At 37.1% G+C, this 14,617-nt stretch overlaps 1 protein-coding gene and 1 long non-coding RNA gene across 12 annotated transcripts in view; one reads left to right on the top strand and one right to left on the bottom strand.

Moving 5' to 3' along the window:
• LOC108977323 overlaps positions 1 to 7,293 on the top strand; it is a 106,824-nt gene extending 99,531 nt beyond the window's left edge. Inside the window, exon 3 of the long non-coding RNA XR_001994025.1 lies at positions 7,213 to 7,293. This is a non-coding gene — a long non-coding RNA (uncharacterized LOC108977323). The remainder of the gene's footprint in view (positions 1 to 7,212) is intronic.
• The window catches only part of LOC108977312, a 117,070-nt gene continuing 103,111 nt past the window's right edge, over positions 659 to 14,617 (bottom strand). For 6 of the 11 annotated variants that reach the window (XM_018946926.1, XM_018946922.1, XM_018946924.1 and 3 more), the window contains 6 exons: positions 14,164 to 14,217; positions 7,254 to 7,365; positions 6,827 to 6,987; positions 3,176 to 4,650; positions 2,751 to 3,111; positions 659 to 1,286 (listed from right to left, as the gene is read on the bottom strand). In XM_018946926.1, the coding sequence (XP_018802471.1) occupies positions 1,146 to 1,286; positions 2,751 to 3,111; positions 3,176 to 4,650; positions 6,827 to 6,987; positions 7,254 to 7,365; positions 14,164 to 14,217 (2,304 nt within the window). In that variant the 3' untranslated portion in view covers positions 659 to 1,145. The remainder of the gene's footprint in view (positions 1,287 to 2,750; positions 3,112 to 3,175; positions 4,651 to 6,826; positions 6,988 to 7,253; positions 7,366 to 14,163; positions 14,218 to 14,617) is intronic. The other 5 variants (XM_018946923.1, XM_018946931.1, XM_018946925.1 and 2 more) reach the window with 3 other exon arrangements.

The following is a 14,617-nucleotide window of genomic DNA, read 5'->3' as shown; positions in this document are numbered from 1 at the left end:
TTTTCCGTTGCTCCTGCTTTTCCTCCAAATCAAAATTTATTTTTTACATATAAATTTAAATTATCAAATAATTTTTTAATTAAGTACTAAATAATTCACCGCTCAGCCGCAAAAATTTGCTTATCTGCTCTACGCTGGTTGCCGTGCTGCGCTTATTTTCTACGGCGTATTTTTATAAATATGACTAAGCACTTAAAAAATAACGCATTGGCTGCCTAGCAGTAAAGGAAAATGTTGTTAAGAAAAAATAATCTTGTTTTTCTCAATATGTACTCCCTACAAAACAAGAAATTGCATTTAAAGTACTTTGGTTTTTATTATTTGCTGTTGTTGTTATTAGATTGTTCTCCTCCAGTTTATTACGCATAATAAATAAAATGTTACATTGACTTAAAAATTAAATTTTATCATGAAAATCTACAAATTGTACCCGCTTAACTATAATTCATAATTAATAATTGTTATGTATTTGTATATTTTTTTTTTTTCAAAAAATTGTTTCTTTGTAATAATTAATAAGTAAAATCTTAACATTACACTTAAATATACAACTATTTTGGTCTGCACGAAGTCAGACGACAATGCATAAATTGATTTGCCTTAATCGTTTAATTTGCATTTATTTCATTTGCTGCTTTTCAATTACGTTTTCTTTTTGCTCTGCTATTATTTCGTTTCGTTCAGTGTATGAATTTATGTTTGTATTGTGTTGCATGTATATGTGGCTTGGTATGTGTGTGTGTGGTATACGCGTTACCGTACATTTTTCAAATTGCTTAATTGCAAGTTATACTTAAACGTTTAACGGTTACATTTTGCCGTTTCTCTCGTACACTCTCTTCCTCCTACCACACTTACATATTGCAAATATTTAATTTTTAATACATTTTCATTGTTTTATGCAGCTTTTACTGATAATTCTGTTTATTATTTTCAATTTTTTCTTCATATTCTCTTAAGCTTGCTCCTTCGTTGCACCCCCATTACTTCTTTTTATTTCTCTTTTGGTTTATTTTATGTTTTTTCTTCGTGTTTTTTGGTACCTTTTTCGCAGTTTGGCAGTTTCGTTCACTGGGCACTATACCTCCATTTTGTTGCGCTCCAACGTGTTTTTAGCTTCTCTTTGGTGCTTTCTCGGCAACTGCTTACTCCAAACGTGCCTTGTACGTTGTCTTCCAGATCTCAGCCAGTGCTACGGCACTGTGGAAACGATGGAAAATGCAGAGTGGCAGTGTGACGCGTTGAATTATTGACCATGGCACAAAGCCGTAGAAGTCAAGTTGTACCTGTGTTTTTAGTGGAGTAGTAAACAATTTGAGGAAGAGATCAAATGAGATTGCGTTAAAATTTATTTCTATTCAATTTTCATTTGCTTTTAATGCACTAGTGTTCTACGTAACATCGAGAAAGTGCAAAAATGTACGCAATACATGAAGATATGAGAAGTGAAAATGCTTTAAATTAATTGCGTATTCAAAATCAGAATTTTATGTATATATACAGACATAATATTGAACCATATACGAAAATTTTACTACAAACAATATTTACATAAATTGCAAATAAAATCGGTAATAGGTGTATGTATGTTTGAGTAATGTAGAAGGTTTGTAAATATAGACTTTATTTAGATGCAAGTATAACCCTGTGGAGTTCGTTTTGATCTCTATCACTAACGGGGTTATACCGCTATACCGATAAGTAACACAAAAAAAAAAAAAAAAGAAAAAAAAAATGTCGATAACCGACCTCAACAAACGTTCAGACATTAGCAGCGGTATATATGGTATTAGGTCTGTAACAATATTCATAACAAGAGATCGCTTAATAATCATTCGCTTATTCGTAATCTATTTACAGCATAACAATCCTAATTTATTTTCCTTTCAAATATGGCGAACTTAGTGCCTGATTAAGTGTTTTTGAGAACAGTAGGGTACAACTTCCTTTTTCATTGCTTCAATATGAAGAAAACCTCTGACTAAAGTCATCGTGCTTCGTAGTTTATGGTTTGCTTGCTCTACTGAGCGATTATACAAAAAATTGGTTTGCAAAAGTTTGAAGATGAGGAACTGGAAGCATTACTCGGTGAAGATTATTGTCAAACCCATGAAGAGAATTTGTGTTCGTTACTCAAACAGATGTTCCAAAACATTTAAAAGTAACCAGATACAATCAAAATTAAAGAAATTGGGCGCCATATGAATTGTAGCCAATACCCCATAAAAGACGATTTTGCAAGAATGGAGTCATTATGACAATCTTAAATGCAAAACATCATTGTGAAACCTGGCCCATCAACTAAACCAGCACCGTAGTCGAATAACCATGGCGTCCAGATAATTCTCTGCTTTTGGTGGGAACAGATTACCATGCTTGATTCAAAAGGTTCATGTTTATTTTGGAACGCAACTTGTAGAAAACAATTTGAAAACTTCGGACTAACTGGAAGAAAATTATCCCCTAACAAGAGCGTGAGATAAAAAAAACAAAAAAAAAATTTCTGATGATTACAAAAACTTTGTTCAATATTGAATAACACTACACTACAGATAATAACAAGCAAGTCATGCAAAAACTTCAAAAACACATACTCTTCAAAAACCATAAAGCACAAAAGTCATCATCAAAATTGAATGTCCTTCAATGCTTCGCGGTTACACAAAATACTTATGCGTTTTGTTTTTGAATTTCGTAAAAAAGGCTTTCTTTTTTGCGGTAAAACATATCTTCATATATCGCTCACGTACATAGCTACTTACAGGATTGGCAAATACTTTTTGAGCTTCAAATGTGTAAATAGCAAACATAGCCACATTGCAGATTAGCAGGAATGTGACGATTTGACGGCCCGGTTTGCTGCGATCATGCTCGGGCAAGTGGACGCGACGACGCGAAACATCGGCAATGAAGAGCAATTGCAAGATCACCTGGAATACCGCGACGGCGCTTGTGGTCATGACTAGAAGATTCGGTTCGCTTTCGAGCGCCTTCAAACTGCCGGCGATGACGCCAAATATCGAATAGGTGAAGAGACCGAAAGCGGAAATGCGTAGCAGAATGTCATTGAGATTGGATTGCTCTTCGCAGCGGAATTTCAGATTTTTAACTCTACAAGAGGGCGAAACAAACTTGTTTAAAATCTTTACAGGATGTTTAATAATTTCTAGCTTACCTTATAAAACCGATGATTATGGCGAGCACGGCGAAGGCCATGAGTATGCAATGACTTGCGTCGGCAAGGTAAATTGCTAGCAGCGAGAACTGCTGATGACGCACCAAGACGAAGAAGAGTATCAGGCAAATCAAAGCACCTACCAACAACAACAGACCAAAGAATAACCCTTTTGACGAACCCACACAATCGACACGTCCCGAACGTGCCTGATGAGCCATTGCGACAGCGCGACGCGACAACATCACTTCCAAACGATGCTCCAAATCCTCATCGTTCATGCGACCTGGATAACGACCAATATGCTTCCACATTACATACAAAACAACCGCACCGATTAGTGAGTATTCGATAATGAAGGGATACAGGAAGGGTGCTGAGTCGTAGACAATAGTACCCATAATATCGACACGTCCGCAAGCGGTCGAATTCAATGTGCCAATGTTCGATGAGAGTGCGGCGGGATAGATATTATCAAGACTCTCCAAACTGTCGAAGCTCACAACGCCAGTCGATTCAGGGTGCGAGATTTCCGAATAGGTTTGGAAGTTATTCATGCCAGGACCCAGTAAATTAGTCATTACATTCAATGCATTTTCGGTGGTGGTGGAGGGTGTGCTTGTGGTAACCGTGGTGCTAGGCGTGGACGAAACTAAATTACTAAAGAACGAAGCAATGCCCGTACCAAAACTGGTGGACACCGATTCGGCGGTTGTTGAAGCTAAGTCGACTGTCGGGCCATGTGTAGAAGACGCCAGATAATCGGTGGCGACACTTGGGGCAGCAGTCGTAAAGGCCGAGTGTTCAAAATGATGTCGGAAGGGTGTCTCAGTGGTCGTAGTTGTTGTTGTCGTGGTGGTAATAGGGCTGCTCGCCAGCATTGTGGTGGTCGACGGTGTGGTAGGCGTTGTGCCCAACGTGGTGGTCGTGGCAGCTGTTGTGCTCGTGATAAACTTCTTCAACTTGCGTGCCATAGTAGTGCTTTGCCACTGATACGATGGTGTGGTGAAATAGGGACGTTGGGTAGTAGTGGTAGTGGTGGTGGTGGTGGTTGAGGTCAATGGTTTGGTGGTGGATGTAAGCAGCGTGGTGAGCGCTGCATTGGCATTAGCGCCCGCAGCAGCGCCCATGCCCAGCGACTTGGAGATGCCATCAACAGTTTTGCGCACCAATTTCGAGAGTACATTGTCGGTTTTGTAGGCATTGGCGGGCAGTAAATCCTCGCCGTCCAGCACCTCAAATTCCTCATTCGGACCGGCGTGGGTGCGCAGAACTGTACCAGCATGACGTAATGCATGTTGACGTATGGACTTGGCAATGGACGAGGCTTCGGGATCGGGGTCACGACGTTGATGATAAAGTGTGATTTCGAGTAGTGATTCCTTGACCAACGTACGTATCCAAACGCAAATATTTGTGGCCACAACATGCATGAGGCCAAAACGTGCAATCACCTTGAAACGATGGATGTTGAGCTGAAATCGTAGAGGAGTAAATTTCATCAAATTTTTGACAATACGAGGGGTTTGATATTTCTTCAAAACATAAATGTTTAAAAAGCCATTGGGTTCAAGATGTTAGTGTACATTAATGGTAGGTGACATGAAGCATTGATATATGGAAGTACTGTACCTGATAGGGCGGCCTAGTCTGCATATGAAAGAATTTTGTTCGAGAAAATGTAATTAAAATTTTGTTGGGTGAATTTGGAAAATATTTTAATGCATGCAAGGAATTGGTCGAATATCGAATCATGCTTAAATCGATATTGTATGCAAAAATAAAAATATTTGTTAACTATTACAAAAAAGCCAGTTAGTTTGTCAACTGAAGCAAAGTTATACCCAAGTGGCTTTTTAAACTTATATTCTAAATATTGATACTTTGTTAATCCGTGTGTTGCGCTGTTAGTCTTTGCGACCGCTTAGTTAGTATAGCAAATAAAATTAACACTTCACTTCTAATAGCTTATAGTTTCAGATAAAATGTCTCTATATATGTCAGTATAAGTTTAGATTTCTTGAAGGCAACCTCGGTAAATCCTATTCTAAATGACTTATTCAATAAAATTTCTGGCTAACTATATTTGAAGATCACTAGACGTGGTTACGCGATGAGATATTTTTTCGATTGGTGAAATCGATAAAAAAAAATTCTAAATTGGATTTTCTTTTATATTTCTTTAGAGTCTTATGTCCATATATCCATTAGCGAATGTTTGGCAGTTGCGTGTTTACGACACAACAAGTTTCCAATGAAATGGCGGTCGAGGAATGGAGCCATATGTAGAAGTGCACGCAAGTGAGGAAAGTTCTCTGAGTTCAATTCAAATTGGAGTGGTCAGAAATGATTCATATGGCTCAAGCAGCTGACAACTTCCAGTCTTAAACCAAGTGGTATCGTCTGGGTAGCCAAAAAATACCCGTTTGAAGGCGAACTAAATTGAGAAGGCCAAACCCCTTCGCCAAGGTAGTGCGCTGGGTTTGGGACAAGCCACGGAAAAAACGTTCTCAATGTAAAGAAGAAAACATAATCGGATGAGAGACCTCCTTTTAATCCAAACTCTATAAGTCACTCATTATTCCCGTTCCGCTGATGATCCATCCAACATACTGATGTCGAAACATGGTTATACGAATATGCTGTTGAACTGCATGGCGCCCCTATAAATGAGCCGATATCGAAACAAAAAACAAAATTCGCTAAAGGCAAACAAGGCCATCACAGACGGGACTTATAACAAGTGTGTGGAACATTGGCAAATATAGTGACCTTTTTATATATCCTTGCCGATAGAAGGATCTTTTGGCCTTCGGATGCAGAACTCAAGTGGTGTAATATTATTGGCTATTATCCCAAGTGACAGCAGTATCAAACTGGCGAACTTCACCTAGAAGTTCAAGGTTACCCTTAGCAGTAAAAATGGCAATGGAGGAGCAGGCAGAGAGAGATATTGACAACAACTCCAAAGTATGCGCCATGACAAGTTGCTAAGAAGGGGTAACAAGGTCAGTTTTAAATATGTAAATAACCTCCTTAGTGACAAACTGAGGCTACTTGTCGCATTCTACACTGCCCACTGCAAGCTCGAGAAACACTTACATAACATGGACCTAGCTCCTTGTCCAAATTGCGGAATCTGTGACAGGAAGCCTGAAACTCCAGGTCACTTGCTAATTGCCTGCATAGAAATATACAGGCGCAGAATAAAGGTCCTTAGATAAATGTTTCCAAATAGGGATCATATCGTCTCACTTGCACCTAAGAGTATACTGGAATTTATCAATATGCTGGGTCTAGGTGGGTCATCGATTTATTTTATCTTTATCTAACTCATCGTAATTTATCCTGTTTCTTTAACCATGTTTGGCCTGAGCTAATGTCTTCAAAATTATATATATATATATATATATATTTTTTTTTTCTATACTAGAAGTATTTTCAAGTTTGCTCACAAAGAAATATTGCATTATATAGAGAATATGGTAACGTTGTTCGCATAAGCTTTTTTTATATATCTTTAAAAATCACATTTCGTATAATACATAATCTTAAAATCATCAGTGATTGTGTTTTTTTTCTGTTTTTGCAAGAGTAGGTATAGCTTCTTTGATAAAAATTATCGCAACAAAATTGTATGCTTTTACTCACTCTGGCATTCATGAATATGAAGTACATCTGCATAAAGGTGAATATCATCTGCAACAAGGGATTTACGCCAATCAAAATGTGATGACACGGTGAATCGAAAGGAATCTCGAAGAAAGAACCAAACTCCAGTCCAATGTAGATCATGCCGCCCAAACCAAAGGCTAATACGAAAGAAATATATTCAGTTATTAAGCTTTAATTTATTTTAATAAATGGCAAATACGTATTGACTTTAGTTTGTTAGTGTAGTTTCTAATTTAGTTTTCAAAACCAAAATTTGGTTTAAACGTTTGTTTATAACTTAATGTGTACATTTTTGTTATAAATTTAAATATTTGATTAGTTTATATTAAAACTAATTATTTCTTTACAACTTTATTTTCTAGTTTTCTGTGTCCGCATAAACTGTTATAACACTTGCACTTACCAATCGCGCCCACACGCAAGAAGAAGCTGCCGTGTGTGGGATCACTATGGGTTGTCTTGCGTTTGCGTACATTCTTCGTAGTGACAGCGACCTCGGCTTCAGCTTGTGAATCCTGTGAGTAATTAATTATTGAATTTAGTTTTTTATTACATCTTAAGGGATTAATATAAATACTGGATGCAATAGTAGTTCAAATGAAGAAAGTATAAATGTTAGTATGCCGAATTTACTCGGTTAGTTTGTCGGAGTTGTTTATAATATCTACTTGTAATGCAACCATGTGTTAAAGGATTTACTAGCAGTGCGCTTGATAGTGCGTTATGTGGTTTATTTAGTGTTATCAAGTGTTTAGTGTTATGTTTTCATATTTATTACCAATTCATTCCAACATACAATCACATACAAGACTTTATACATACATGAAAGTTATAGCGGTGCATACATATGTATGTGAAAAATTAATGACCTGATTTACTGATTTCCTTTTCGCGATAATATTGCACCCATGGAAGTAATGTCCATTGCAATGTCATGGTTGGTATTAAAATTTATTTATTTTTGACTTTTTTGGGTAAGTTTTTAATATGTTCATTCGTTTAGCTTTTTATTATATCTTCTTTAAACGAGTACAAATATTCCTACCATGTTGTGAGAGGTCTATGTCGTGTCTATCTAAGTAAGAGAACTTCAATTTTTAATTTTAAAAATACCTTCTCTTCAATTCATATGAACTTCCATAGATCCAAAACAAATTTGATAACCTTTCGCCTCAACGATGTCACAAAGTTGCCCCAAGCTTGGGAACGACGTGTGAGAGACTGATTTGGGTCTCCTTCAGTTATTGTGCTAGCGACAGCAATATTCTCAACACTACGGGCAATTCTTTCTCTCACTAGCACGGGAACATTTTGTGCTGTGTCTTTGGATTCAAATTTTTCCACTAGACGCCCAATTGTTGATCTGGCAGGACGATTATGACGACCATAAATTGAATGTAGCGCTTTTAAATCGGTGGAGTCACCGACTCCGAATTTCGGTATTAAATTTTAATAATTTCGACTCGTTGGTGGATCGTATATCTTTCCATGATAAAATGGCAAACTTTACTGAAGAGAAATGTTAAAAATGTCGTTTACTGTCCCCATCAGTCTATTTTTGTAGCGTCTCTAAGAAAAGACCCGATAGGGAATACAAGTCTATTGAAAATGAGCTGTTCTATTCTAAAGATTAAACTTTGCTATGACTAATGTATTTTGTTCTTTACGTCGACTTAAGACTTAGTAGGCTCCTTGGATATTTAAATTATCCGCTTTTCCCAAAAAATCTTAAAAAAATAATTACTTCTAAATGTTCTTTTAATAAACTTCCAAAAAAACTTTGGATGAACTATTTAACTCCACTTTTACTATTTTGGTTTGCTTATTATATTTCTTCTAACTGCCATGGGTCAAATAGGGTTTCATATAAATTAATTAGGAGCTTAAAAGTTTTCGGTTAGCATGGGGTTCTGCTGAAGAACCTATATGACCACTGCAATGTCGAAAGTACAGCTTTCTTTAGAGAGGTGTACGGACATAGTGTTCAAAACTTGTCACTTGAGTGTTTGACTTCTTTATCAATAGCATCAAGCTGTTTTGTTTTCTGAACTGTTTGGGGACCATGTAACATCAGAATCGCAGAAAACTTCCAAAGCTGGTGAACTTGTCAGAGAGGTTAGCCTTACCCTAATTTCATCAAATTGACAAGGAGTCGATATTCTGCTTACGTCTTTAGCTTTAATATTAAATTCATGGAGCTCTTGTGGATTTGGCAAGCGTTGGACAAGGACCAAAACTTGCAACTGCGAGATCCTAGTTCCAAGCGGAACCATGAGGCACTCAGAACTATTTGTTCTTAGAAAGATTTATCTCAACCTGGCCTGTCCAATAAGTTCAAGTAAGGTGAGACTACATATCATGTCGGATTGAAGCTGGTAAAAGTGTATGGAAGAATGCGAGTTGGAATCATCTATACACTTTCTTCTCCACTGTACAGCTTTGGCCAAACTGAAGTTGAAACAAAGCTTCGGTGAACATATCTTAGTTAGTGGGATTAATTTTAGTCTCCTTAACAAATTTTTGGCAGGCGTTGGGAGCTTCTTCGATCCATAAGTTCTCATGATTCATTTGAAGAAGTTTCTGTATCACAAACATCAACATCCAAACCTGTCCGATTAAACTTGTGCACAAACATAATCGAGATCTATGACGGTCCAGCCAGTCTCAATCCGAATGAAATGTTTCAAAGAGTAGTTGTTGTTTTCGTTGTTGTTATGCCCGATTGTCGCGGGAACGGGGTTTTAAAAGGTCGTCAATATGTGTTGGATGCTATAAATATTCATCTGAAAGTGAAGTGACTAATGAAGTGTTATTTAAGCCCGAAGTAATTATGGTAGAACTCCATCCAAAAGGAAATCTTTAAGTTCGAGTTTAACAACTCTTAATTGGACAAGAAATCTTAGCAACCAGTCTCACTAATTGTGAACTTGCCGTCAAATTACGTTGACTATAGCCTTCTTTATAAGATTAAACTGATGCATTGCAACACATCAATAACAGGATGAGAAGTTAGGGACTGTCACTTATAAAAGTACAGATTATAGGGCATAATCTATGAAATAATAGAAAAAGCAATGGGCTAATTTTCTATGAAAAAGACACCGTATATGAATTTTAGTGCGATGAGAAAAGCGTGGGAATTCCGCATTACTTATGATAGAATATGTTTTCTTCCTCCTACTTATGACCCATTTAGCATTTTGACGAACTCAGCTCACAAGATAAAGAAACTAATATTTTTCTTAAAAGAATTCCAAATATATATATTTAGTGCAATTAACAACAAATATTATTCTCACTCTCTCAACGATAACTCCTACAGAAAGACACCTGTAAAGTGACGACAACACAAACGCCCCAGCACAATCACTTTTCCTCCAAAGCCCTCACTTATTTTCATTCATTTTCATTAACACAATCTGTTGCAATTTATCTTGGCGAGTTTGCACTTGTTTGTCGCAACAGTCATAGCACATCACCGGGTGTGAAAACCCACAAGCATTACGGCAACTCGATGCTGCCTGGTAATTAATACTAAACGCAGTGTGGCCCATAAATGGACGCAACAATGAGACATTCGTAGACAACGCGTTGGTGCCAACGTTATTAGAGTTGGCTGGCAAATAGACGGACGGATGTAGAGATATACAAATATGGCAAATGACGAAGTTAGCCAAATCAAAGTTGAGCAAACTTACGCAAACTCTTTGGTGTGTTGGTGTAAGTGAATCGAACAAGCATATATTTGTACTGGTATGAAGAGAGTGAGACATACTTTTGTCCCGAACTGTAACTGAATCTGACAGCGAGTCTGACAGCGACTGTGGTTGAGTAGCTAACGAAATGACTGGTTCACTTAGCCAAATGAATGCCTGACTTAACTGGCGCACTGCCTGCTTGGGTGGCTGCTACCCCGCCCGCTATCCTCCTAACAACAGCACGTCACTTACAGCAAAAAGTCTCAACTTTGCCCATTTTGCAATAAATGTGATAAATTTCAAAATTTTCGCGGCTTTTCTTGGCAACTTGGCCGTAAGCATAAGTCGACACACAAGCACTTCGCCGCAAAATGTGATTGTGACAGTCGACTTGGAGCTTATTTTTGCCTAGTTATGCTAAGAAACTATAGAAGTATGGCATATACATATATGTGGAGGCACAATCATGCTTGAAAGGGGTAGTAATATATATTTTCTTGGTGGAGAACTAACTTACTTACTTACAATGACGGAGTAAGTTTCTTCTGAGCACTTTATTATTTGACATATGATTTTATGATATTCAAAAAGTTTATCGATATGAAAATGCTGTACCAAAACTTTCTAATGATATGATAGTTAGCACTGACTTGACTATGAAGTTTATGTTGTTTTGGGTGGTATTGAGTAGTAGTTAAATCAGTAAAATATTGAGAAATAGTTAGGTGTTACATAAATTACTCTTTTGCTACAATATATTTAAGTACAAGAATTACAAAGCCTTTGGAACCCAAATTAAGTCCGTAAATTACTATTTTGTTTGGAAGTGTTTCCGAACTGAGCTTTTGAAAGCCTGAAAAATTTCGAACTTTCAAATCTTATAACCTGTCAGTTAATTCTTAGTAATTATATTATAAGATTCAAATTGGCATTTTAAAATAGCCAACTGAAAAGGTATCTTTCTGGTATCAAATCTCGAGTATACAATATTGAAAACGACTTTTCATGAAACTTAATAATGCATTTATATTATATTGTGAGTGGTGCAAGCCGAAAAAGCAGCGTTCGTTAGAGCAGAGATACGCGATTAAATTCTGTGTGAAACTCAGTAAATCTGCGACAGAGACGTTTGATGTGATCAAGCAGGTTTACCCAGATGCTGCTTTAGCAAGAAGTGGGTTGTTTTGGTGAAAACGATGCTCATTGTCTTTTTTGACTTCAAAGCCATGGAAGCCCTCAGAGACTCAAACGAAGGGTCAATCAGGTCCAACAAGACATCGCAGCCGATTGGAAGTTGCATCACGACAACGCCCTGGCTCACAGCGCCTTTCTTGTGAACAGCTACCTAACCAAGGGCATTATCTCAAGTTTACTTGCCTAAAAAGGTCGATAAAAGACAAGCATTTTGAGACGATAGAGCATTCGACCCTTCAGACTATTCCGGAGAATGCCTTCCGTGACGCCTTCACTGCTTGGAAATGGCGGTGGAAGCGCTGCATCCACCCAGAAAGAGCCTATTTTGTAAATTTTTAAAAAATAATTTTTTTTTTTTTTTGTTTTAAATCGACTCAGTCCTATTACTTTCGGGAGCAACCCTGTCCTAAATATCATTGCGTTAGGTTATGGAAGCAGGAAATAGCTACACTCTTAATTTGATTTGAGATATCAACCGGATAAGTAAAACCTGCTTTTCCACTCGGCAGCTGGAAACACAATTCAGTTTTAAGCTGCCCTGTGGCATTTGGCTCCTTCAAAGATTGTTTGAAGCAATGGACCCTAGTGGAACACTTAATGGCTTTGAATACTATTAGCAAAACATGGCATACCACAAAATTATTTTGGCGTAGTTTCGAAGGGGCCCACACTAAATAGCTTCTATTTCTAGGCAAAAGGAAACTTAGGTAGCAATGTTGTACTGGTACCGGACACCTACACTTATGGTTCCAGCTTTAGAAAATTGGAAGTTATCTATATGAATGCCCAGCCTTCAGCTGACATTGATTTCATATCTTCCACTGCTGCTAATGCTCCAACTTAAGAGACAGTAGATAACTTCGTCGAATAAATAACATTTTTGTTTTTTGGAAAAAAGTCACTAGGTGGCAAAGCTCGAGCATACAATGAATGTTGTAGCAATTGGAAGCTCCGTTCATTCACATTGAGTTGGGACACATTGAGTCGGTCGATTCCAAGTTCGCATGGCATCTCTTTTCGTAAACCCAAGTGATCATGAACTATTTGTTGAACAAATTATTCTGATTTCAATAAAGTGTAAGTTATTTCAATCAAGCTCATTTTATGGTCGTTCAAATTATTTTTATGGAATTTTTGCTTATAAGTTTGCATTTGTAAAATCCTTATTGGGTTGTCCGCTTTGTGCCTCCGGTCTTTGGGGATCAACGGTTAGTTTATTCAGCTGACGTTAAGACCAGATAACACTCACTGAAGTGGCTTAACTGGTTGTAACATGAGAAAATTCAAGATACCAAAAGTTGTGTTGCTGAAAAATCTATATATTTCGAGATTATATGCGTATATCTCAAGGTTAGATCTAAATACAAAATATTTGAAGTCAAAATGAGATTGTTTTTTGTTTCAATTCTCTAATGCGTAGGATTTTTTGTATTCTAGTCAAGGAATGTATGATTCTAACCACCACCGCTTACTAAAATTACAGAAATAGCTGGGTGTGGTGGAAAAATCCCCACAGACCTCTTAGCACATTACTCTCAAATTTTTCCTTCAGATTTATTGAGTAGTGTAATCGGACACAGAGTATGGTATATATGATACATATGTATATGGAAATATTTGGTATTCCAGGATGTGCAGGGTTTATACGATTTGATACGATTACGCTTATAGTAAATTAGGAACAATTCAGGACTTTCACAAATGATAGTTCATTATCTTATGAAACATTTTCTTCGTTTTGAGGTTCTGAGGGATGATTTTGACAATAATAATATTCAGACATGCAATGATATTTGGATTTCGAAAAACTAGAAAGACTTCAACGGCTTTTGGAACTTATAAAGATCGAATAAAGAATTCTAACTCAAGCTACTAAGTGAGTTTGAGATGGGTTTTATTGGTTGAAAAATATGAGAATGGGTTGCTAGGTTTTGGAATCTATATCGTGTAGAGCCTTAAATAAACTAAATACATTTCAAAGAAAACTGTAAAATATCAACGAAATAGTTATGTCGGTAAACAGACAATGAAAGAAGAGAGAGATGAAGAGAGGAATAAAGAAAAGAAGAGAGAGCGGAGAGAGCGTCAAGGAAACACAAAAAGTATGAAAAATGTGAGGTGACAGCGAAAAAGAGGATGAAAGAGATAGAGATGTTGAAACAGAGAAAGCGCGTTGTTGTTGCCATGCCACACAGAGAATTAATATTTCAAGAGTTATTTAAAACAAGTGGCGTTATTTCCTATATATATATATATGTATGTATGTGTATGCAGGTGTTCTCACATATACATATATGCGTGAGTGTTAAGTATAGAAATATATCGCTGCGGATATTACTTATTGTTATTTGCTGTTGTTGTTATTCAGTTAGTTATGCTGATGTATGGTTTTATTGTTGTTGTTGTTGTTGTTAAGCATACCTGTAGCGATAAGGACTGGCGCACCAGATCACGTTTCTTAACCGGATAGCGCTCCTGCCGACGGAACGGATTATGAAATATAAAATGCGCATTTGTTTTTGTTTGTTGTTGGCAGGATGCGTGCATATGTGTGTGTGTGTGGGTTTGTAAGTGCGCGCGTGTAGGCGTGTGTGCAAGTAGCGGGTTTTAGATTTATTTGTACATCATTTTAGACAGATTATTTGTATGCGGCAGAGTCACAGTGGTGTGTGTGTGTATATATAAGCAGCGAACGCGTTGTTGTTGTAGCGGCAGGATTAGGCGGTAATTATACAGCAGGAGTAGGGAATTGCATAGACAGCCATTCAGCGCATTAGAACGTAAGGCAAATATTTGCATTTTTTTGTGTTGGAGATTTGTATTATTCATTTTAGTCGTTTACCAGTTTCGACCCAATTTGTTTTTTTTTTTTTTT

Source organism: Bactrocera latifrons, unplaced genomic scaffold (assembly GCF_001853355.1).
Source record: "Bactrocera latifrons isolate USDA-ARS-PBARC rearing strain unplaced genomic scaffold, ASM185335v1 scaffold_87, whole genome shotgun sequence".
NCBI lineage: Eukaryota > Metazoa > Arthropoda > Insecta > Diptera > Tephritidae > Bactrocera > Bactrocera latifrons.
Note: the sequence above shows the minus strand (reverse complement) of the source record. Positions and strands in the feature narration are given on the sequence as shown.